Source organism: Odontesthes bonariensis, chromosome 20 (genome assembly GCF_027942865.1).
Source record: "Odontesthes bonariensis isolate fOdoBon6 chromosome 20, fOdoBon6.hap1, whole genome shotgun sequence".
NCBI classification, from domain to species: Eukaryota; Metazoa; Chordata; class Actinopteri; order Atheriniformes; family Atherinopsidae; genus Odontesthes; species Odontesthes bonariensis.
Genome location: NC_134525.1, coordinates 23,618,777 through 23,643,136, shown reverse-complemented (window position 1 = coordinate 23,643,136; position 24,360 = coordinate 23,618,777). Strand labels below are relative to the sequence as shown.

Here is a 24,360-nt window from a genome sequence, read left to right as displayed (position 1 = left end):
TAGTATTTTAAAGCGGATTTAAAAAAATATTTTAACAAAGTATCGTCAGCTACAGGCTCTGACGTCGTTCAATTTATGCTCGATAAAGTCAGGACAGTCTGGTGAAACTTCTGCATAAGATGTTCAGAACTTAGCAGCGCACGTCCTAACGTGTGCGTTCAACAGAATATTCGTGACTTGGGTTCATCTCTGAGACATGAAAGCTTACACGCATTTGGAGGAGCCCTGTGATGTTGTTTTTGGTGTACGTTAAGAGTTTCAACCAATTCATAAAGAATCTGAGGTGTTTTATTTGCAAGCTCAATGTTCAAAGGCACAATTCCCATTTCTGATGAAGTACAAAGCAGCTGGAATGCAACATGATACATCAGATACAAAAAAAAAAAAAAAAAAAGGGAAAAGCTTATGGCAAATACACAGATTTCAATCATGATTATTAGTGACAGTTTTTAGAGAGCTAGCTTGTTAAATACTGAACTTTCCTGTTTGACCATATCCATAAAACTAAAGACAAAGTTCGTTTGATAATCTATATGTGGGAAGCAAAGTATTCCAAAGCAGCTGGTACAATCAAAGCAAACCTTCCAGTTATATAAAAAAATAGTGCAGTCTGAGTTTGGCAATTTGTTTGAGGAAAATATGTAAATACTGGATCTTAAAAAAAAAATTTTTTTTAAACCGACTGAACTATTGTGAGTGCAGATAGAAACACGTACAACAACACAACATTAAAAATTATAGACATACATGTTAGGATGTACACATCTGACAAAAGATGGCCTCAAATTTAAATGATGATACTATACGGACATACTGTGAAGGGACATTAATTAAGTGAGCATTAAACTACTTTTTAGTATCATAACTTCTCTCTTTTAGTTCAGCTTGGTCATTTGTGCCTGACGCCGGACCTTCTCCCGAGGAAGTTACATCCACAGTTCTAAAATGAAATCAACAGCAAAGAGTGCCGTTCCGATGCAAAGTAAATTCTCAGCTGCGGGAATTCATCGTACATGCGAACCCGTCAGGCTATATGACGCCAAAGCTACGAAGGAAGAGTCGAGCGATGCAAGCACTTGTTAAGCTTCCGGCTTTGCTGAGAATATAGAAGTCAAAGCATTTTTATAGTTTGATAGTGCTCGCGATTTCATTCCGTAGACATCAATTTAAATTGTAATTAAATTACATTGCAAACGCCTATCATGCATTCAAAAGAGAAAGTGGGTAGTTTATATCCCACGGAAATGTTCCTGCAATTAGTGCTTTTTCTTTATTTACATACTTTTTTCAATGATTGGACGATTCAGAGAGTGCACTTATTCTGAATCATGGAATTTTTTTTTAAAAACAGCTTCATAAGTGAATGTTACTGACAAGAACATCCAAAGGATGCACAGTGTGTGGTTTGGGTTGGGTTGGCCTGGCCGACTCTGGGTTGAATTAAGAAGGATGATGTGTTTCTTCGTTGTGATGTCACTCGGTTCCCACGGGGTTTGGTGCAGGACTCGGGTTGGGCGGACTGAGCTTCATTGTGGTGAAAAAGTCCACCAGCTGAGTGGGTATTTCGGCCAACACGGACTTTGCCAGAGCCTCACGGGGAGCCTGAAGCGTGAACAGATGAGTGAGAGAAGTATGAGTACAACAAAAAAAAAAAAAAAAACAGTGAGGAGAAATTCATGATGCAACAGACTCATTGTGTGATGTTCATTCGTAATAAACGAGTTGCCATGCCATGCAGATGAAGACGGTTAAGAAGGAAAATTCCACCCTTTTATTAGCTTGATAATCCTTGCTTTAAAATTGACTTTGAGAATAATTTTGTGCTGTACTTCCTGCATAGGTGTGCTGCAGCATTACAGCAGCTCAAGTAGCAAAGAGCCAGTTACGCAGCAGCATCTTTCTGAGTAATAAACATTTGCCTTAAAGGGATAGTTCGCCTCTTTTGACATGAAGCTGAATGACATCCCATATTAGCAATATCATTTATGAACATTGACTTACCCCCCGCTGCGTCCTGTGAGCCGAGTTCCAGCCGAGTTTTGGCGTTGGCGAAGGTAGTCCGGCTAGTTGGCTGGGGTTTAAAAAATAAAGTGTTTTGCCTCTCAAAACAATATGCGTTCAAAAGAGTAATACATTTGCATCACAAAATCGTCCCTCCAGAAAAAGTCAGACCTCACAATCGCGTGGCGCTATTTTCTCTCTACCTTCGTATCAACGCGTGCAGCCACCTGCCACCTGTGTGCTGCTCGGTCTGCACAGTTTACACAGCAGGCAGTGATACGAAGGTTGAGAGAAAATAGCGCCAAGCGATTTTGAGGTCTGACTTTTTCTGGAGGGACGATTTTGTGATGCAAATGTATTACTCTTTTGAACGCATATTGTTTTGAAAAACAAAATGCTTTATTTTTAAGGCCCCGGTCAACTAGCCGGACTACCTTCATCAACGCCAAAACTCGGCTGGAACTCGGCTCACAGGACGCAGCAGGGGGTAAGTCAATGTTCATAAATGATATTGCTAATATGGGATGTCATACAGCTATCCCGAGGCGAACTATCCCTTTAAGCTGTAACACACCAGACCGTGTAAAGTGCAGCCAGTAATGCATAAGGTGGATATTTCCTGCTTTTAATCTGTAAAGCTCCACCTCCAGTCTCAGAGAGGCGACATCAGTCCACACAGAAGACTGAAGGAGCCGATTCTGACTACATGCTGGGTCGGGCTTTACAGCTCGTGTGCATGCGCTTTAAGAAACTGACAAAAAGATGAGCTTACAAGTTACGAGAAGATAGGTGAAGAGAAATCAAGGTGGAGAAGACAGCTGCAGCTAAGAGGTGAAGCTACTTGGTGTGTGCTCTGGTTGCTCAGACCTGATATGATCCATCTATGTGACAGCACATAATCAGATTCTGTACGGCTTTATGTTTTGTCCAAAGATGTTTAACCACAGCAGAAGTGGATTCGATTTATTTGGAGACAATCGTGTCGCATCAAAAATATCAGACGACACGAGTCTCGTCTTCACTCTTCGGGGCGACTGCGTCGCAAATTTGACCCCCCCCCCCCAAAAAAAAAGAAACTCTTTTGTCTCTCAGCACGAGCAAAAGCCTCCGGAAAATGTTGGAAAAGTTGGAAGGAGGACGACAAAGTTAAAAACATGCAACGACTCAGACTGTAGTTCACAGGAAAAAAAGGGGGATAAAAGTGGGGTTTATGACTTATAATATTCAGGGTACCCCTAGGAAGGATTGGGATCGTGGGGAGGCTTCAGTTTGAATAAACTGAAGAAGGAAGCCACTTGCTGAGGTAACTCGGCCAATACACTTTGGGCAAGAGCCTGGCTGGGCGCCTGAAAAAAACAAGGCAAACATGTAAGCTACCGCAAGTGAGATGATTTTAGTTGTGGGGCTGGGAATCATTAGGGAGCATTAGGTGGAGAACCTAAGACAACCAAGTGGAGTACCGAGGGAAAAAAAGCTTGAGAGGCATGCGGTCTTAACAGCAATGGGTTAGGTAGCTTCTTAAAATAAATAAATCAGCTGAAATCACATAACCGCCATTCAAAACCCTTTCTTCTGAAAAGACCCGAGTGATGTTTTCACTGTGACTCACATTTTGAAACTGCCTGAAAGGCACAAACTGGACGATGTCCCGCATGGCGGCCTCGCCGCTTAGAGAGCGGAGACGGCCATCATCACCGTCCAGGAACTCCATGGCGCTGAAGTCCGCCCCTCCGACCCCAACGATGATTACGGACATGGGCAGCCGAGAGGCGTTGACGATGGCACTGCGCGTCTGGTCCATGTCAGTGATCACTCCATCTGTGATGATCAGCAGGACGAAGTATTGCTGTGGAAGTAAAGCGGGAAAAAAAAAAAAAAAAAAAAAAAAAAAAACACAGGATGTAGAACAACAACACAGGATGTAACAACAACGTGTTAGTTGTTTTAAATAAAATTTGTGTCTTTATCTAAATTTGCAGTTTCACCAACTACATCTAAATCCTTGTGCTGTGTTTCACCCTCTGTTTTATTTCTTGTGATAAGTGTCTTATCATTGTAGAAGTCTGTTATCTTGGATCAAACCATCAAAGCAACATCCGCGTCCTTCTGAGGATTCTACAGGAAATCAGTACTGTTGGCTCCACATACTCACTCACAATGGCCAACAGAGGAAAACCAAAGGTTCGCCGTGAGTACAGAGGCGATGAGTTCTTTTGAAGATGTTGTGAATTTGAACAAGTCAAAACAAATCGTCTATGTGCAAAACAGTAGAGGACTGTGATGCTCACGCTCACAATATGATCTGTTTGGTCCAGTTTGGTCGGGGTAATATATAGAAATTCAAACAGTCTGTCTTGGCAGATGACACCAGTCCATTTACCAGACGGTGGATCCCTTTGAGCCACGATGTGTAACTCACATTTTATGTTGAACCGATTTTTAATTTTTCCCCCACAAAGAAAACACATTCACATTTTTTCAGGCCCCAAATGAAAAGCCCCAGCCTTTGCTGACAGGGATGTACTCACTGATGCGGTGGTCTGCTGGATGGCTTGTTTAGCAAAGCAGGCTACGTGGTTGATGATGGGGGAGAAGTTGGTGGGACCGTACAGTTTGACCTGAGGCAGGCAAACCCTGTAGGCCTCCACCACGCCTTCAATGCCTTCACACGAAGAAACAGCAAGGATTCACCGTCATACCGTGCTGCACATGCAGTGCAGCTGATACCAACACATTTAACCAGCCTCAGAATGCATTTCTATTAACCTTGTTAACACACCTGCACAGAATGGATTCGATGTGTTGAAATTAAGAGGAAACTCGTGGGAAACCTGTAAGATAATACCATTAGAGTCAGATAATCTCTCTCCTGCGTGAAACCAACATGACTGTTTTGTTATCAGAAAACATAACACGGCTTAAACTTTTGTAGCAATTTGTAGCGTCACTTGTAAATGCGAGCCTCACCTGCCATGTGGGTGGAATCTGGGCTCCAAAGCCAAATGCGGGAAACATCTTGTCACTTCACAAAAGACAAAGCACGCCGATTAAAGAGGCAAAACACTTCGATGTTCAAGTTCCTGAAAGCTTCCACACAGGCATGCAAGCTATGTTGCTGGACGGGGTTGAAGATATTTCAATTTTCTTAAAGGAATAGGACAGCATTCCTACCTGTCATAATCCTGGATGACATTGCCAACAGACCAGATAGCAGAGAGATATTCATTAACACCCTGAGGACTGATGTAATGCAGTGACTGAGGAGACTTGGGATCCCCGTTGGAGCCTGTGAAGTCGACGGCCACCTGACGGTAGACATGCGGGGGAATGTACATGTTGTAAGGGTTTACCATCAACAAACCAATGAGCATCAGAAGAGAAGCCCAAACTCACAGTGAAGTTGATCTGGCAGCCTCCCATTATATAATCCAGGAAGGTATACTCCTTCACCACCTTAAAAATGAAGCATCTGTGTTATAGAAGATTATTCCACCACATCTGATGTCACACTTAAACACGTAAAAAAAAAAAAAAAAAAGACCCCACCTGGCACAGCTTCACGCTCACAACACCAGAGTTCTTGTAGCCTTTCTTCTTCTGCTTCTTTTTACTGTTCATACATTCAAACTCTGCCTACAACAAACAAAAACAGCGAGGGCCAGAACACAAAGAACAATAAATTTGTCAAATATTTTTAACTCAACTTTACTCACAAAACAATGGAAATCCTATCAGGGGAACTTTACAATAACATACATAAACAACAATAGACCTGTAAGCACACATGGGGCAACTGGAAAGAGGTGAAACTGCCTTTAAACAGGGAAACGTCCTCCACAACAGACTCAGGGTCACACATAACATGACATAAAGACCGAACAGCCTTAAGTCGGACGAGATGTTTGAAGTGTTGGCCGCTGCATTTGCAACGCTCACAGGAGCTTATACCGGAGAAGTCCGCGACGCGTCTTGGAGGCGTTTCATCGTGGTCTCAAAGGTTCCAATGAGGTCGTGTGAGCCATCGTTGTCATAGTCGTAGCACTCGACCTGAAAACGGGTAGCAACATTAGGCTGCGGCTGAGTTAAAGGTTGACTTTAAAAAAAAAATGTAAAAACTACTGAATAGGCCGCTTCACCCAAACGAGGAAGCCTCACCAAAAAGCTGAGCAATGAAAAGCTCTTCCACGTGCACTACTTTGTTCCATTACAGGTACACGAGAAAGGCTTTGTTGTTTGAGTGAGGCGCCTCTCCGAAGGTGAACACAACAGATGAAACAAACATGCGAAGGTGAAATTCGGCGAAAACACCTGGCTGTGCTCCACAGAGAGGCAGTAAAAGGTTCTAAAGAAGTGTACTTTCAGACAAATGCTTCTATGGCAAAATTAGCCTGGATGGAGAAAACTTGGAGCGCTGGAGACGCACAACAACTGGTATCGTTCCCATCTGCTTCGTTCACACACAGCCCACCCAGTAAGTGATGGTAAGATGAAAGAAGACAAAACACGGTGTCGCACTGGGGGAACTCACATGTCCTGCCTGCTGGGAAGCCGCTTCCTTCCTGACATGTTCGCTTCAGAGGTTAAAGACATATAAACCATCAAACCAAAGCTAAATACACTGTTCATGTGTTCACATGTTTGGTGTCTGAAAGGAAGTATTTTATTTTATTTTATTGTTGGTTAAGGCTCAGGTGCTTGCATTAAGTCTTGAGAATAAAAAAAAAACTGAAATCAAACCAAAAGGCACAAATGTGACTGTAGGTGTGAGCAGCAGTTAGAACACATTCCACATTTGAGAGAAGGAGATGTTTTACTTTTATGGATTTCTCCATGTCGCCTCCACAGAGAGACTGCAGGGGGATTCGAAAGGGCTTCCATGTTGGATTCAAGTTGTTGTTCACCACCTGAGAACACAGTAGGCAGGTAAAATTTCTCAATCAAGAACACATCTTCAAATCCAAACTCAAACTGCAGTTGGTCTTTGCATTTTACAGCCAAAGATGATGCCAACGTGTCGGTGGGGAAACAAGCAAGCAAACCAGAGGAAAGGCAGACCACCTGGTACTGTAAATTACAGAAATAAATCATTTGACCGGGGACAAGAGACAAGTTCTCCTTCTGCTAAAAGAATTAAAAGTATTCCCACTGAATTCTATCCATACAGGGGAACAGTATTATGAAGTCCCCCCCTGTTTATTTTGCCTCAAACAAGAGCAGAATGTGCAGAATGCGGTGACCAAATTCAAACACTGACTGAAGTCAGTATGTTTCTTGATACCCAAAGTTGAAATTTAGAAAATCACCACACAGTTACAGCGTATCACCAGATTACCGAACATTTCCTACAACCTAAAGAGCCTCAGTTGTAGAGTATGTGGCGTGGTTCAGCATCACAGGGTATTGGACTGATTACACAGAGGTTAGTGTGGTGTAATGCGCCACTTTAAGCAAAGGCTGTGGTGTAACAGTTATTCTCATTTTCACAGACAGTTGGGCGTGAAAACCAAACAGAAAAGGAAGTGTGAAGCAAAAACTGAAATCTGTGAGTTATTCTCATTTTCACAGACAGTTGGGCGTGAAAACCAAACAGAAAAGGAAGTGTGAAGCAAAAACTGAAATCTGTGTTTATTCAGCAGCAAGTGTTTAATAAATGTGTCCCAATCTGATCTCAGATCAGGGGTCCTGATCAAGACGTTTCTCCTAACATGAACTTTGGCCATAAAAAATTCATATCAAGCCAACAGATAGCAGTAGAGAGCGCTGTTACAAACAGAGAGCAGAGGCTGCAGTGACAAACGCTGCTTAGCTCAGATGCTATGAAAAAAAAGGAAGAAAAAAAAAGAAAGAAAAAAGGGATGCTGCAGCTACAGAAGGCGGTGAAAGTCCCAAAGTGCCGTTACTAACATCATTCTACAGCTTTATATACAGCCAGAAGCACCACAGTCACTTACCTCAGTCCTGTGAGCCAGCTGCCAGCTGCCAGCGTCTGTCAGTTTGTAGAATTCCAAATAGGGGTCAGACTTCCCGAAGAAATCCTGTGGATGAAAACAAATAACAGAATGAAGACAACTTCAATAAGTTAAATGCATCTGAATACCACGAAATCAAAAGCCTTTAAGACTTCAAACAGAACCGTTACCTTGTTATCCAGCTTTCTTGCCTCCACCTCAAAATTCACAACCCTATTGTCTTTTATTTCCTCTGCAGTGATCTACAGCACAAAGCAGGTCAAATTTATTACAGAGAACTCAAACGCAGCGTACGATGTTTTCCCATCGCTCCCTCTGCTACGCACTGTGATTGTCCCCTTTCCTGCTGGGGTCTTGTTCTTCAACGCAAGCGGTCTGGTCAGCTTCTTGCTGGATACGACCTAAATGCAGGTTCAGAAAAAAAAAAAAAAAAGCGAGCATGCTGATGAAGAAAGGCAGCTTCAGCAAAAAGAAGCCAAATGATTAAGCTCAGCCTGCAGTAGAACACGGTAACTCGACTCCGAGGCAAATTGCATCTGTGACAGCATGGAGGAGTAAACACATTTTGGTGTCACACTACACAGAGTCTTATCAGTCAGTGTTTATCAGAGATTTCTAACATGGGCAAACTAAAGCCAAGCAATGAAAGAGGAAATTTTCAGTTTACAGCTGCGCAACGGAAAAGAGGAAGACATGTACCTGGCCCAGGGTGCACTCCAGTTCACCCAGGAAGTCGTCATCACTCAGGTCAACCGTCTTGTTGTCGATGTCGTAGATCCCAAACTTCAGCTTTTGAACTATTTCAAAGTAGTAGTCGATGACAAACTTTTTGGCAAACTTGGGTTTGAGGCAATTCTGGACTTTCTCCGTGCGGTCAACCTGTCGAATGATTGGAAGCAGAAGTCTGATAAAAAGGTAGTGCTGTCAACAAGTTGTTAAACAACTTTAACAAGTTGACCATGGGAAGCGTGTGTTTGGCACAGCGGTGAAATAGGAAGGGAAAACTGTACTATCTGGAGTACCTTCAATTGCTTTTCTCTTGCAATAGATACAGTGATGTAAATGACCACACCTAACACATACGTCCTCACACATAAGGTGCATTGTAGTAGTATGGAGTATTTTTTTCCCGGGCACCATATTTGCCTTTGATGCTATTTTGGAAAACAGTGATTGCACTGTGTGCTTTAAAAAAAACCAATGAGATCATTCCGTCTTAACACCTCTGTAACTACTCACCACCGTCTTTTTTTTTTTTTGTCTACTCATCCTACTAACCTCATACCACTGGGAGTTGGAGCTGCTCATTAAAAGGACACACAGGGGGTCAGACTTGGAGCCGATGTCTTTGTCCAGCAGATTGTCACAGGACACGGTGAGCTCCACCTTGGTTACACACTGAGCAGCCATGTCTGTCAGGTAACAAGATGGGGAAACCACACAGACAGTGGTGTGAGAAACACACACTTTAAACACAATCACTGCCTTTAAGGCTGATTCATACTCGGCGCGACCTCGCTCATACTAGCTGGTCGCAAATGGCGCAAACGGTCACGTGTCCCAAAATTCCGCCACGCCCCCCTTCGCAAGCTAGAAAATCCTCGCGCGGCGCAAGGGCGTGCACACAACTTTTTTTCTGACTTCGCGCGCGCTCAACCGGAAACAGCTGACAAAGAAAAAGAAAAAAATGAACACTGCAGAGACCGCGGTGACCGAGAGGATGCGCCTCTACAAACATCTGTACGACAAGTCTATGAAGTTACACTGGGACAACGTTTGACAAAGTTCGTCTTGTTGCAAAGGACGAACATTCCACCTTCTCTTCTGTTTTTGCCGCAGCCGCTTAGCTCTGAGATACATATACAGTTCTACACCCAGAGTAAATTTATTCCTCATCAGATGTGCCAGCCTCTGCTGACGTGACACCACAGGTGGCATTGTGTATGCTTTCTTCGTATGCTTTTCAGCTTGTTTCCTCAACAGTGACGCTCGCTGGTTTGGAGAGAACTGCAAATGTGACGCATACTCGGCGCAAACTGCGCTTATGAGCTGAAGGAACTGTGAAGGGGCTGGCGCTTTCGATGACGTCATTAATGGTTCTCGAGCCAGAACAGTTGCGCGTTTGCGCCGAGTATGAATCAGCCTTGAATAAGCCTGCACGCGCGCCAGACCTTGATAAAAGTGTAAAGAAATGTTCACCCTGAAAAAATGAACATTATTCCAGTAAATGTGGACCCTACGTTGGTTTGACCGTGGGGCTAAGTCTGCCAAGATAATTCAAAATGTGATGGAACTACTAAACGAAACTAAAAGAAAGAATTGACTTTGCTTGTTTGTTTCTACTTAGCTTCAAAGGGTGTCTCGTTACTTAACATTACAGTGTGTCAACAGGGAGCTAAAGTTATCTGATTAGGCTAATACGACTATAGCTTATGGGTCTCGTTTCGTTCGCCTGGATTAGTTAAGAGTTGTAGCTTTGGAGTGGTTTCGAGTGGTAACGTAGCAATACAGTAGTACTTTGTATAAACCTATGACACAAACACGTGGAAAATATGACACAATACGCATAAATATGGGTGTGGAGCGTACATGCTATAGTAATGGGTAGTTTATGAGAAAATGCTATAGCTAACGTAAAGCTAACAGGGCGAAAGCATAAATTGACAACTGATTATGTTTTCTGTTTTTTCACGTTGACTTCCGCAAGATATGATTCAAATTTAGATGCAGGCTTACCGCGACAAATGTCCGATACGTCACGGGGGACTCAAGGGAAGAAAATACTCCTTACTGACGATTCGGCGTTCCTGTTCAACTTAGGCAGATATTTTAGAAAAGCTTGTAGTTTAAACGCCCACCGAGAGGCTATGGAAGGCGGGTCAGACAGCGTCGTTCCTGCAAAGAGGGGACCCGAGGAGAAGACAGAAGAGGGTGGAGAAAACTAGAAAATCTGTCGTCACAAATAGTTATCAGTAGATTTAAACAGAGACACAGCAATAATCTTTAAGCCAAAGGCGTAGCTCTCTGGAACTACTACTACTGCTACTGCTGCTGCTGCTTTGGAGGCCACTCAGATGGGCCCCTGCTAGCCATTTATCTCGCAGTATTACATTAAAATGACTCAAATGAGAACGAGTAGTGATAGAGAGATTCTACAAAAGCATTTGGAGGAGTTGTACTAAAGTCATCTCCTTCAATGAGAAATAATGACGCAAATGCTTTCAATATTTAGCCTAATTAATTAATTTTCATTTATTTATTTATTTTTTTGGGGGGGGGGTTGTTCAAAAGGAAAGCATAAGATGAACGTACGTAGCTGACAGTATTTTTACATCAATCTACAGATATCAGGATTCCAGCATTGGTGTTACCTGCTGGATTGAAACCACATTGGGCGTGTTAGTGGAGAAATCACTCCAAATCATAGCATCCAAACCACTTACTCACAAAGTTCCTTCATCTCCAAACACCGGTCCCTGGCTTCCCTCCATAACATGTCATCATGATAACTCTTTTGTTTCTCATGTTGTCTTTCTACGACACTTCTTTTGTTCAAAACTCACATTGCTTTCTCCTCTTACATTTGAATTGTCAATCACTGAACCTCACTACTACAGCTTCCAAGATGGCGACCACTACCTAGTGTGTGACAGGGTTGCCCTTTCTCTTGGCATTCATAGTTGGTGTTATTTTTTTCCAGTTGGAACTTGAAAATTCTGATTTCCCATTTTTTTTATTGAATGAACTATTATTAGCTCCGCCTTTTCCACAATAAACGTGGACTTTAGTTCAAAGTAGCCCATATGAGTGATAGTTTGTAAGGTTCATGACCTAAAACACAGAGGAACTGAAGGACAGGGAAGCCCTGCGTTTATAGAGCTATTTAAATTCAGTTTAGCTTTATTTATACAGCTCCAAATCACAGAAAAATGTAATCTCAAGGCACTTCAAAGATGCTCTGTTGGGAAATTATTGCACTATGAGCTCTTTAAGATATGATGGGGTTTGGTTATTAATAGCTTTATATGTGAGAACTTTAAATTCTATTCTGCTTTTTATATGATCTCTCCTGTTTGTTCTCCCCAGAACAGACCCTGCTGAAGAGAGGAGTGCAGGCCCGTGGGAGTTTTTTTTATGTTCCAAAACTGGCCGCTCTGAAAAGAGGAATAAAGTCATGGTGAAAACTGCAGCTGCTGTGCCATCTTGCTGTGGTATTTTGACCTCAGCATGTCACAGATTCTCAAGAAAAACAGGAATTAAAGAAAAACGCACAATTTGTCTCTGATGTTGCTCTTTCCTTCTTTCAAGCTGCTTTCATTCTCAAACTATAAACTGTAATTTAGCCACAGCTGTCCGGTGGATTTAGGGGAAACTTGGAATAACCATGAACTTTTTCCAGGCATTTGCCGGCTGAATGCCATTAGTACCACGGTCTTGTTTTGTTTAGTGCTTGAAATGTGAGCCGCCACACCAGTTCATCTCGCAGTGTTGCCTCCAATCACATCTCTGCAGCACAGAGGAAGTTAGAGCCTGGGCCACCACTGCTTTAGTTTAGTGTATCATGAGTTAATGTCGCAGTGCAGAACAATCGGAAGGATTTGGGAAACTTTAGAGAGATGAATGCTAGATGTTGAGATCAAGCTGCGAAAGTCAGATTTCAGAATCGATTCTGTGCGCCGATTTCCACTTTTTGTCCACAGCGTATGTGCGTGACCCCATTCAGGTTCATCTCAGCTGAAGGAGTGGATGGACACTGCTTTGACAAGACGGCCAGCTAGTCTGTGTGAAAGCGTTTTGTTTTCCGTCCATCAGCTACAAAGACAACCATGTAAAATCAAACAGAAAATTAACCCCAACAATGTGAAGTACTTTCTGCTTTGAAACATTTGTGTTCGTTCGGCTGCTTCTGCCATCTCCTTCATGGTTCAGGTTGATACCTACTGATTCCTGGGTGTATAAGCTGATAATAAACTGGCAGGGATGCTTCAGTTGATCAAAACAAATCAAGCTTTTTAGGCAGATTGAGATCCATTGGTCTTAGGCAGAAAACTAGCTTCTCTGTAGTCGACCTTGGCTTCTCTCTTGATGAATACCATAGAAAGGATTGTTCACAATCATCTCTGACCCCTGGTGGCCCCACAAATTAGACCCTCTGCAATTTGCACACCGACAAGGCACTGGGGCGGTTGACACAATAACTGCTGTTCAGATCCCTCTCGCATTTTGAGCACCCTGGCAGCACTGTAGAAGTCTTTAGTGTTTAGAACACCATTTTTATTCACCATCTTGGTTCATGGGAAAGCTCCAAGGAGCTGGGCAGGGCCGCCACCAATATGCAACCCCCTCAGAACACAGGTTCCTCACTTAGTTCAGGGCGAACTAAGTGAGGAATTAAGTAAAAAGGAAGACAGACGACACAGTTTTTTTAGTGATTAGTTTTTACTTTTCTTAGTCCAGTATCTGATCTGGGTGTGTATAAATTGTAGAAATCCATACACACACACACACACACTAAAAGTAAACAAAACAGTGTTTCTGAATGAAGGGGAATCTCTGTTTGATACCTTTATAAAAGTGGTTTTTCTAATCATTTTTACATGATTAAATCGTTAAAAAAAACTGGTTATGATGCAGATGAGACATTTCTTTTATAACATGACAAATATAAGAAAAATTCAGATGAAATCAACATCCATGACAACGACTGTATATAAGGCAGTCTCAAAGGGATAAGTGCAAATAATAATAATGCATTTACATATACTATGTTTATGTCTATATAGGTTTTAAAGTTTCCTCTGAACACACAGAGAACTTTTTAAATATATATTCTGTAAACAAATACTTGAAAATATAAAGTTCTCCCCGGCGACCGATGTTTATCGCTCCAAGGGATTCTTCATGTTAAAAAACATAAATAGAAGCACCGAGGAGTGAGTTCACCAAATAAACGAGACGATTTACGAGAAAAAGAACACCAACAATAACAAAAACACATTGTTTTGCAGTGTAAAAATATACAAAATTGGATTCTTTAACAGTCGACTCTGTACGGATTCATCCTGTAAACATTATAGTAGGATTTGGAAAGCTTTGGCTTTGCTCCAGTGATTTCAATTGAAATGTGTCCAAAATTTCCATGGCAACTTAATATGGCGATGACCAACAATGAAATGGGACTTATGTTTGTAAAAAAAATAAAGAACGCAACCGAGTTAGATGTTATTAGCTGCCTTAGTCCTTCTCCCTTTAAAAAAAAAAAAAAAAAAAAACTGAAACAAATGTCAGTTGACACGTTGAAAATCCTGGCACTCGAGTCATACAAAGTAAAGACTACGTATCACTGTAAATATACAGTTAACAAACATTATGGAATGCCTGTGATGACAACTTTGTTGTATGGATTTTAGACCTTAACCTTTGTGTAGTGTTTACAAATCCTAAAATGTCTACCATGCTGAATCATACATGCTAGTATAGCCAAAAGGCTAAATAAGAAAGAGGAACACCTGACGTAGTTTCAGAGGTAAAGTGGACTGAAGTTTGGAGGAGGAAGGTTAGTTTTCAGATTACATTATTGGAGGGGGGGGTGCTGATGCTGGAAGGTCGGAGGGAGCAAGATCGCGCTGAGCTGGCTTCAAACTCATGGTGTTGAAGTAGCCTGTGACCTGATCTGGGACTTCTGCCAGCACGCTCTGAGCGAGCATTTCCGGAGGACACTAAGAAAAGAAGCAGAGAGAGACAATGATGTGAAGGAATTTTAAGAAGCAAACAAATCAAAGACAATACAATACAATAAAATCCTTGTCCTCTGTACTATATTAAAGCAAAAGGCCCTAGAGCCATGTGAGTTAGTTTTGTACCCTGGCAATATGAAGGCACAATGCTTCAAATGCACTGGGACACCCTGACTTCCTCAGTGGGGTATGTGTGCTTTTATCATGTAGCTCTGCATCCAATGCGTAGAAAAAGGAGGGGAATGGGGTAAGGGGGTAAGGGAGCTGGATGCGGTGCTCATACATGTCTACGAAGGACAGGGGTCACTGGGGGGCTTCAGGTCAAATAAATTGAAGAAGGAGGCCACTTGGTCAGGCAACTCTGCCAGTACGCTTTGTGCAAGGGCCACAGTGCCCGTCTGAAACAAGATGCGCAGCATTTCAAGGTTTAAATTATTTCACATAGAGTAGGTCTACAAAGAGTGAAATAAAAATTGCATTAGCGTACATTTTGAAACTGCCTGAATGGAACAAACTGCACGATGTCCCGCATGGCGGCCTCGCCCGTAGCCGAGCGCAGATTTCCATCGTCGCCGTCCAGGAACTCCATGGCGCTGAAGTCGGCCCCTCCTACCCCGACGATGATGATAGACATGGGCAGCCGGGAGGCGTTGACGATGGCGCTGCGCGTCTGGTCCATGTCTGTGATCACTCCGTCAGTGATGATCAGCAGGACGAAGTATTGCTGTGAAACAACGGTGATGAAACAAGGAACAGAATGAACTGAGGGACTGCTTTTTACCTCCACTCATGATTACTATGTGGACAACAAAAAGACTGTGTCCTTCTTAAGAGGCTTCTGTCAAAGATGAGTTATGGAGGGAAGAATTCAAACATGAGAGATGAGATATATTAAAGATTTGTGAAAAAGTGCAGCCTCTTTCAGTTCTCAGGTTCTAACGTCGCTGTGCTCTAATAAAATTCAGATTTTATAAATGCCTCTTCTGACAAAAATCCCCATTAAAGTAACTTAAAGACATCTGTGCGGTGACTTTAGGTGTACCTATATGTACGACGATCTACCACAGAGACGTTACAGGCAGCACAAAATCTTGATCTTTTCCACACAGTCCACAGCGTCACGTCGTGGGACATACTTTGGTCAACCAATGGATTCCCCTCTAATGCATGTAGACTGGGTGAAGGATGGTGGTCCAATTAAATGGCCCCGTAGAACTCGAACCGTACCTTGACTGAACCGTGCTTGTAAAAAATGTAAAAGCGAGTGTAAAATCTTAATCTTAATCTGATTTTAATTAATCTTAAAAATGCCACTGGCTTCAAGGCCTAGGTCCTGTAGCTGCACAACAAGCCCAAATCATCAGACCTCCAACACCGTGCTTGACAGATAAGAGGTGTTGGTGCTGGTATATGGCTTGTTTTCTCCAAAAGTGGCATTATGGCCACACAAACCTGAGCTGCGCTGCCATGTTCTTTATAGAGAAAAGAGGCTTTCTCCTGCAACCCTTTTCAAATTATACTGTCATGAACTTTAACATTTAACAGGCTAACTGAGGCCTGTAGAGTCTGAGTATTTACAGTTGGTCAGGTTGTATTTACCTTATTAGAAGACCTGGTAGGGACCGGAGGATTTTATTTTTTTTTTAATCATGTCATGACGCATAAAACCTTCGAACTGAAAGATGTGCTTTCTTTTTCACACGCCTGCAAAGAGATTTCGGACTTCCGGCAACTCACAGAGGCGGTTTGCTGCTGCATGGCCTGTCTGCCAAAATGGGCGACGTGGTTGATGATCGGGGAAAAGTTTGTGGGGCCGTAAAGCTTCACCTGAGGCAGACACTGCTGGTAGGCTAGGACCACACCCTCTATGCCTTAAAAACATTAAAGAAATTAATCGCATAAACAAGACAGGTATCGTTTTAAACAATTGTCAGTGTTGGTCTATCCCATGTGGAAATGGGCAGCAAGCTGCAACTAGCCTATGAAAAGAGGACATGTTGAACAGGAGTATACATTCTACTGACACCTTATATTGCCTTTAAATTCAGGATCCTGTACCAATGTGAAGAAGAAGACGGTTGCAAATTTTGCTTGGCAAATCCCTCCAATGCCAATTTATGAAAACTGTTTGATCAGAAATGAATACACCAACTGAACTGAATGGAATTTCTATGCAGTCGCATTAGCTTCAGACTGACCTGTGCAAAACGGATTAGACGGATTGAAGTTGATGGGAAACTCGTGGCTGACCTGCAAACACAAACAATCATTGACTGTAAGAGTAACATGGATCCAGGACAATCTTTTCCATGGAGTAGAGAAAGATTGACACCAATATCAAACGATGGTGTTAGTGATGGTCCATCACCTGCCACGTAGGGGGGATCTTAGCACCAAAACCAAAGGCAGGGAACATCTTGTCACTGGGTGAAGGAAGCGAAACAAAGTAGGAGTTAATGTAAAGATGGAGACAGTGGAATGTAAAAAGAAAACATGGGTATAAATGGGCTTGGGGAGAAATGATGAGTAAACGCGTCTATAAATTGTACACATGTAAGAACCTCTTCACTTTCTTTGGTGGTGGAACTGTATATTTATCACTATATTTACCTGTCATAGTCCTGGATGACATTACCAACAGCCCAGATCGCTGCAAGGTACTCATTGTAGCCCTGAGGATTGATATAGTGCAGGGACCTGGGTGACTGGGGATCCCCATTGGAGCCTGTGAAATCAATAGCAATCTGGCCCCCAGCATGAGGCATGTAATGTGAATGAAGAAAGAAAGAAAGAAAGAAAGAAAGAAAGAAAGAAAGAAAGAAAGAAAGAAAGAAAGAAAGAAAGAAAGAACATGTGCATATCAAAGAAACAATGACTGTTTCTGCAAATATTTATTAGAAGGGGTAAGTGTGAAGTACTCACAGTGAAGTTGATCTGACAGCCACCCATAATGAAATCCAGGAAGGTGTACTCCTTCACTATCTGCAAGTAAATATAGGTGACAAAAAAATCATTTAATCATTCCAAAAAAAAGCATACAAAGCGCACGCCAAAATATCCCGTGGGGGGGCAAAATAACTGAGAATGAGAAAACAGGACATTGGACCTTGCATTGTTTTATGACGATGACTCCAGAGTTTTTGTATCCCTTCTTCTTCTGCTGCTTCTTGCTGTTGACGCATTCAAATTCCGCCTGTGTGAGGAACACACCAGACGAGTGTCAGGATGCATGTTCATCTGCTGCTAATCAATTCCAAATCCGTCCCAACCCGTTATCATTATTATTTTCTTCATCACTTCGGCATAAAAATCTTTTTTAAAAACCTGCTCAAAAACTGGTAAGCATCCGGACGGAACTCACGTCATATGTTTGCGATGCCTGCTGAATTTGACAGAGTGTGGTCTGAAAGGACCCGATGAAGTCATGAAACCCGCTGTTGTTGTGGTCATAGCAGTCCACCTGCAGAAACGGGAGGAGGCGGGACACAGTCAGGCAGTTCCCTTTGGTTTTGAAATATCAACATTTTGCATCCGAACTTTCAAAAGTGTGCGGAAGGGATTCCAGGACCCGGAAAATGTCCACCAGAAACACACACAGGGCTGGTGGTTTTGAGAGAGTAAGCTTAAGACAGGATGGAGCTATGAGGACAGCTTAAACACACAGGACCTACAGCTGAGAAAGCTCAGGATGATCATTCTTAATGGGAAACCTCTACCTATTGGGAGATTGGCCCAATGGTTAGCTTACCTCTCGATACAAGACCAAACCTGTGTTTGGTCATTCAAAATATAATTTTTTTGTTGTATGAATTTATTATATTATATAATAATGTATTCACTGAGTAAGAATTATCAAATCTCAGTGCATGGATAAGTTCGAGGAGGATAAGTCAGTGACTACATTTTACAGGTAGGTTCTCCAAAAGGGCCGATTTCCTCAGTGCTGTGGTCATTCATTCCTTTAAGACAGATATGGATGCTTCGGGGACTTTGGCCTGTCCTGTGACACACACTGCATCCCCCACGTGAAGAACACTCACTCTGTTAACAGTTAACTCACTTGTGCCGCTGCCTGGAAAGCATCTGTTCCTGATAAGTTTGCTTTAACGGAGATTAAAAAACAAAAATAAAATAAAACAAACAACATAAACTAACACATTTCTTTGTTTTGTAGCAAGTTGATCAGAAGCTTTCATACCCACAAAGAGACTATAGATTAAACACAGAGTTCCCAAATTCAGGTCCTACAGGAGTTACACAATGAAGTAAAGCTGCCTACATCAGAACTATTTGTTGTTTGGTTTGTTGATTTCTCGTTTGTATTGTTGCCTGAATGCAAAAGCCGTAACATGTGATGTTTGCTGTGCTTGTTTACCTTGATAGATTTTTCCACGTCACCTCCGCAGAGCGACTGCATCGGGATTCGGAATGGTTTCCATGTTGGGTTAAGGTTGCTTTTCACCACCTGACCAACAGCAAAAGCTTTAAAAACCACCCAAACCGTTTCGGTGCAACAGCAACACAAACTTTAAACAGTGGCAACGCGTTGTTGCAATAACTTTCACAAGCCTGCACATTGCCCATGTATCCTAGAAGAAGGATGCATGGGACACAGTGAGTTGATCTGTACAGCACCTCTGTCCTGTGAGCCAGCTGCCATCCAGTTTCGGTCTGCTTGTAAAATTCCAGGAAAGGGTCGGACTTGCCAAAGAAATCCTGGAAATACATAAAGACGATGACACGCATTTGATTGAAAGAAAATAGAAGAAAGGTGAATTCTTAATTTGTATCAGTTATGTGTTAAGATTAACCACTTTCATTTCACCTTGCAGGACATATAAATCAAATCATAGCCGATCGGCTGTATTGAGTTTTACTCATATCCACCAGACTAACACTGTTTACATATTCAGTTTAAGTTCCCATGAAACGGCTCATTCAGACACCTTAAAACATACTTCAAAGCATTAAAATAATTCAATAAATCTGGTAATAAATGGCAGATTGTTTTTCCAAAATAAAAAATAAAAAAGGGGGGGGGACTAACAAGCTAACAGGCTGCGGCACTTAGCTGATAGACAGTAAACAACATTAAAGCCAGTGGAAACAATGGAAATGATCAGAAGACTCCTTCAAGATGGAGTGTGGCAAAGGACGTTGGCTGTTCCCAGTCAGCTGGGTCTAAAATGTGGAGCAAGTACAAACGAAATGGGAAGGCTTAAACAAGGGAGAAGGCATACAGGTAGACCAAGGAAGACATCATCAGGTCAGAAAACTTAGCAGCAATGTGCCTGAAAACAGACAAATGGACCAACAAACCAATATCTCTGAATCAAGATTCAGTCATCAATACCTTTTTGTCCAGTTTTCTTGCCGCAACTTCAAACGTCACCACCCTGTTGTCTGTTCTCTCCTCCGCACAGATCTAGAAGGAGTGAGATGGCATTCTTTTAAAATGATTAACTTAGTAAACAAAACTTCAAAGTGAACGTGCGTGCTTTCTGGGATGAAATGGACTCACAGTGATGGTTCCCTTCCCAGCAGGCCTCTTGTCCTTCATTTCAAGCGGTCTCGTTAGTTTGCTCGAAGAGACGATCTGAAGAAAAAGACACATCTCGGCTCTCATTAGTGAGCATCACGCAGCGTCTATGTTGACGGGTTAATTACGTTTAAGTCTAAGAAAGGAAACTGAGAACGATAAATAAGCATATGAGATGATTAATGTCCTTTAATGGGGGGGGGGGGGGGGGGGGGTAAAGAAGGCTAACCTGGCCCAAAGTGCACTCCAGTTGTCCCAGGAAGTCAGCCTCCTCCAGATTACAGTTTACACTGTCAATATCGTACACTTCAAACCTCAGCTTCTGAACCATCTCAAAGTAATAGTCCAGGACGAGGCTCTTGGAAAATTTAGGATTAAGGCAGTTCTCGATTTTCTCCGTACGGCCAATCTAACACAAAGAAATAAATACAGTGAAGGCGCCTCACTTCCAAAACGATCCCCCTTTTCTAGAATCACCTTTAACCCTACTTACCTCACACCAGTGCGGTCCTGAGGTGTTCATGAGTAGCACACACAGAGGGTCAGACTTTGAGAATGTGTCCATGTCCAGCAGATTGTCACACGAGATGCTCAGGGCCACCTTGGTCACACAGTCTGTGACTTTGGGCCCCGAGGCTCCGACTGCTGCCATCGCAGTTTTGGGGGGGGGGAAGAACACCACACGCACAGGAGCAGACAAACCTAAACACGGGTACACGGAAAATACGCCATTTCCATATTAAACAGGTTTAAAAGGTATGACTGAGCTATGGCATACAGAGAAGGCGGCGGTTGAGCGTTAACACGTGATCAACACCTGTAGTTAGACCTGTAGTTTGGTCATTTCAAAGAACAGCGACTGTAGGTGTCATTCTTCTTACATGCTGGCACATACATACTTTAGTATCAGGTCTTTAGGATGTTGGAATCAGTAAGGAAAATAACATAACATGACAAGATTCTTTTCATTTCCACATTTCAATCATTTCAGATACATTGTTTTCCTTTCATCTTTTGCACAGAGACTAACGAAGAGGAGGAGGGCGGAGTTGCCACAGAGAATCGTCGGTATTCGAACCAGGAACCCTCCCGAAAGCGAAATTGACGAATGCGTAATAAGCTCGTGGAGTTGTCGATTGACAACATTGACTTTCCTCTAGTTGAAACGTTGCTTGCTACGGCGGCCGTTAATAACAGGGGAAAAAACCCACAAAAAATAAAAATAAAACAAAAATGCCAAGACGTTAGGTTGACTGAGATATGTACCTTGTGAAAGTGAAGTTTAGTAACATTTCAAGTCAATGACGCGAAGAAAATATGTCGATTTATACTCGCGCATAAATAGTAGTAGTCGTAGCTGTAGCAGCTGACGTTCACGTAATGTTGTTTACGTTAAAACGTAACTTGCTGCGGCGACCATAAAACAACTAGAAAATAACCAAAAATGACGTTAGGTCAGCTGAGATATGCGCCTCGTGAATGGGAAGTTTCCTTTCATTAAAGCTAAATGATACGAAGAAAATGTCAATTTATACTCGCGTATAAGTAGTAGGAGTAGCTGATGAATGCTCAGTCTCTTTTTATTTTGCCAGTGAAGCTAATGTTACGGGAAGTTTTAAGGCGTAACCTACCTTGCTGTCTGTCTGCTGTTTGTACAATTTGGCATGAAAAAAAAAAACAGAAGAGGCAGCTCCGTAGTGGGAGGAGCCCCACGGGGAACGTTTCCTGTTAACGGTGTCATGTCAAATCCTGTGACGCGCAGATTGTTCGCCATACCAGAGAGCCTCTATTATGAGCCGCTAGCGGGGACATTTTTTGAGTTATTAGCGCCAGCCCTATGGAAAATGGTCATTCTGCACTCGCTCGCCAGCGCCCCCAAAGAAAATCAACTGAACTGCAGCCAAATTTTTTATAATGGGGCGAATAGGAAGTGGAACGGCTGTCTGTAAAAGGGCTGTGCTGTGACCACAGATTCTATAATAGGACAGATACGCCACTCACGGTGCATTTCCGGTTTCCAACGAGGCGATTTTGGTTGCAGTTCCACCCTTTTTCCACGTGGGGCGCCCAATTTTGGAGACCAGAATGAATGGAGTCCTATGGAGCTATACGCCCTTTCGTGCCCTTATCTCAAGATATAATTTTTTCTCTAGTAATTCGAATGTTATTTTCGAAAAAGGGTGTTTAGAAAATACCCATGGCTGAGTTTTAGATTTTTAGAGCCACTCATTTGCTTAAAAAAAGGATTTGAAGTGTATATGACGTCATACATAGCGGGTCGACCAGCTGTCATTAGCACAATGCTAGCGCGTTGTGGACAACAAGAAGCCAACCAGTAAGAAATCAAAGCGATATATGTACTCGTTCAGTAGATTTTTTACTTGAAACCCATGTTGAGCTCTCAGAAACTACATTCAAATCTGAGCGCTCTTGAGGAGACTTAGGTGAAACTGACCATTTGTAGCATCTAGCTCCATTGGGCCCCATTCATTCTGGTCTCCACCGACGCTCCCAGTGGAATTCTGGTGGAACTGCAGCCAAAAAGCCGGTACAATGGGGCTTAATACAGAGTGGCAAGGCTGTTCGTTATAATGGCTGTGCTGTGACTCTCTGCAGACACGTCACAGTAAGTGAGTTCAGCAGTGCACTACGGAAGCCCTGAACTACACATTCCAAAATAAGCTGGGATAGGAAAGCTTTTGCCACTTTATTATGCGGCCATTCCTTCTCAAGAGACTTAAAGTGATACTCCGGAGTAGATTCAACCTGGGGTCATTTGAACCGTGATATCCAGCCAAGTAGCCCACCCGCAGTTTTTTCGATATTGGCTGAACATCAGCTGAGTTACTGAGTTATCCCGAATAGCTTAGTACAAGGGTTAATGGATCCTGGTCCGTATCTCCAAAATTACCACACTAAAATCACATGCCATGACACCAAACTTCTACAGTAGTACAAATATGGTCTGTACTCACCAAACGATGCATTTGGAAGTTTGTACATAGTCCAGGAGTTTATTATTATCAACACAAGCCTGATAGCTTCTCTGCAGCTAAAGCTGCGTCGACGTCACTTCAGGGAGCTGGGAGCTTCAAAGTAAGATGAGGGTTGATCTACTACTGTAGACAACAAAGGAAGGCTGCTCAATTTCTCCATTGATAAAATAATTTCACAACTCTACAACATAAAAATTCATAAAAAAACATGTAGAATATAGCATATACTTTGTTGTCTACAGTAGTAGATCAACCTTCATCTTACTTTGAAGCTCCCAGCTCCCTGAAGTGACGTCGACGCAGCTTTAGCTGCAGAGAAGCTATCAGGCTTGTGTTGATAATAATAAACTCCTGGACTATTTTCAAACTTCCAAATGCATCGCTTTGTGAGTACAGACCATATTTGTACAACTGTAGAAGTTTGGTGTCATGGCATGTGATTTTAGTGTGGTAATTTTGGAGATACTGCCAGGATCCATTAACCCTTGTAGAAGCTATTCGGAATAACTCAGTAACTCAGCTGATGTTCAGCCAATATCGAAAAAACTGCGGGTGGGCTACTTGGCTGGATATCACAGTTCAAATGACCCCAGGTTGAATCTACTCCGGGGTATCACTTTAAGAAATTTTGGATACTAAGTGATATATTCATTTGTTGTTGTTTTTTTGGTCCTATTTTTCCTGCAAACACTTCTCAAGGTGTGCAGCATATCCCAGAAGTTAACGCTGCCACTGAACAAGGTTAACTAGAGATTTATTTTCTTTTTGATACATGTGAATGCAACTCTGTATTATAGCACTTAAAGGTTTTCTACAGTCATCCCTCACTCACATAAAAGCTATTAACTAATAATCACAGATTTCCAGATTAGACTGCATTCTTGCCCTTTTTTTTTTTTTTTTTTTTTACATTCTTGCCCTTTAGGTGAGGAGTTTCTTCCAGATTCCTTAAATGGTTTAAGAATATTCTGAACTATGGAGAGAGAAATATACAATTACCTTCCAATCTTTCTTTGCAGAACTGTGTCTTTAAACAGTTCGATTATTTTAACAAGCTGGAAATCTCCTGCTCTTGTAGTTCGGTAAAGTTGGAAAGATATTGGCAGATTCGGACTTCC

General features: G+C 42.3%; 2 protein-coding genes across 6 annotated transcripts; both read right to left on the bottom strand.

Moving 5' to 3' along the window:
• Positions 1–270: 270 nt before the first annotated feature.
• On the bottom strand, positions 271–11,019 carry LOC142369625 (copine-3-like). 2 transcript variants are annotated; one of them, XM_075451915.1, is made up of 17 exons: positions 10,707–11,019; positions 9,249–9,382; positions 8,670–8,849; positions 8,297–8,371; positions 8,141–8,212; positions 7,953–8,036; positions 6,816–6,905; positions 5,950–6,048; positions 5,548–5,634; positions 5,395–5,454; positions 5,173–5,306; positions 4,969–5,023; positions 4,781–4,832; positions 4,530–4,663; positions 3,611–3,847; positions 3,235–3,347; positions 1,512–1,602 (listed from the first exon to the last, which is right to left on the bottom strand). In XM_075451915.1, exons 2-16 carry the CDS (start codon positions 9,378–9,380, stop codon positions 3,237–3,239), a joined length of 1,602 nt encoding a protein of 533 aa, XP_075308030.1. In that variant the 5' UTR covers positions 9,381–9,382; positions 10,707–11,019; the 3' UTR covers positions 1,512–1,602; positions 3,235–3,236. The 2 variants fall into 2 exon arrangements, with proteins under 2 accessions (XP_075308029.1, XP_075308030.1); XM_075451914.1 differs by lacking the exon at positions 3,235–3,347 and having other exon boundaries at positions 271–1,602; positions 10,707–11,016.
• Positions 11,020–14,200: 3,181 nt separating this feature from the next.
• LOC142369673 (copine-3-like) lies at positions 14,201–22,058 on the bottom strand. 4 transcript variants are annotated; one of them, XM_075452004.1, is made up of 17 exons: positions 21,878–22,058; positions 20,740–20,948; positions 20,476–20,655; positions 20,229–20,303; positions 20,061–20,132; positions 19,343–19,423; positions 19,083–19,172; positions 18,069–18,167; positions 17,814–17,900; positions 17,630–17,689; positions 17,318–17,451; positions 17,076–17,130; positions 16,906–16,957; positions 16,445–16,578; positions 15,195–15,431; positions 14,991–15,105; positions 14,605–14,689 (listed from the first exon to the last, which is right to left on the bottom strand). In XM_075452004.1, the coding sequence occupies exons 2-16, from the start codon at positions 20,896–20,898 to the stop codon at positions 14,995–14,997; spliced, it is 1,626 nt and encodes a 541-aa protein (XP_075308119.1). In that variant the 5' UTR covers positions 20,899–20,948; positions 21,878–22,058; the 3' UTR covers positions 14,605–14,689; positions 14,991–14,994. The 4 variants fall into 4 exon arrangements, with proteins under 4 accessions (XP_075308116.1, XP_075308117.1, XP_075308118.1 ...); XM_075452001.1 differs by lacking the exon at positions 14,991–15,105 and having other exon boundaries at positions 14,201–14,689; positions 21,878–22,054; XM_075452002.1 differs by lacking the exons at positions 14,991–15,105; positions 21,878–22,058 and adding an exon at positions 21,513–21,819 and having other exon boundaries at positions 14,201–14,689.
• Positions 22,059–24,360: the final 2,302 nt, after the last annotated feature.

Bases quoted from the DNA above. Each gene is read 5' to 3' on its own strand.
- LOC142369625 (XM_075451914.1), bottom strand. From the start codon at position 9,380: ATGGCTGCTCAGTGTGTAACCAAGGTGGAGCTCACCGTGTCCTGTGAC. The intron at 4,833-4,968 runs GTGAGGCTCGCA...ATTATCTTACAG, and splicing joins AGATTCCACCCACATGGCAG to GTTTCCCACGAGTTTCCTCT. The intron at 4,664-4,780 runs GTGTGTTAACAA...CTTCGTGTGAAG, and splicing joins ATCGAATCCATTCTGTGCAG to GCATTGAAGGCGTGGTGGAG.
- LOC142369673 (XM_075452001.1), bottom strand. From the start codon at position 20,898: ATGGCAGCAGTCGGAGCCTCGGGGCCCAAAGTCACAGACTGTGTGACC. The intron at 20,133-20,228 runs GTGAGTCCATTT...CACTCCTTCTAG, and splicing joins CTGGGAAGGGAACCATCACT to ATCTGTGCGGAGGAGAGAAC. The intron at 18,168-19,082 runs GTAAACAAGCAC...CCGTTTCTGCAG, and splicing joins ACGTGGAAAAATCTATCAAG to GTGGACTGCTATGACCACAA.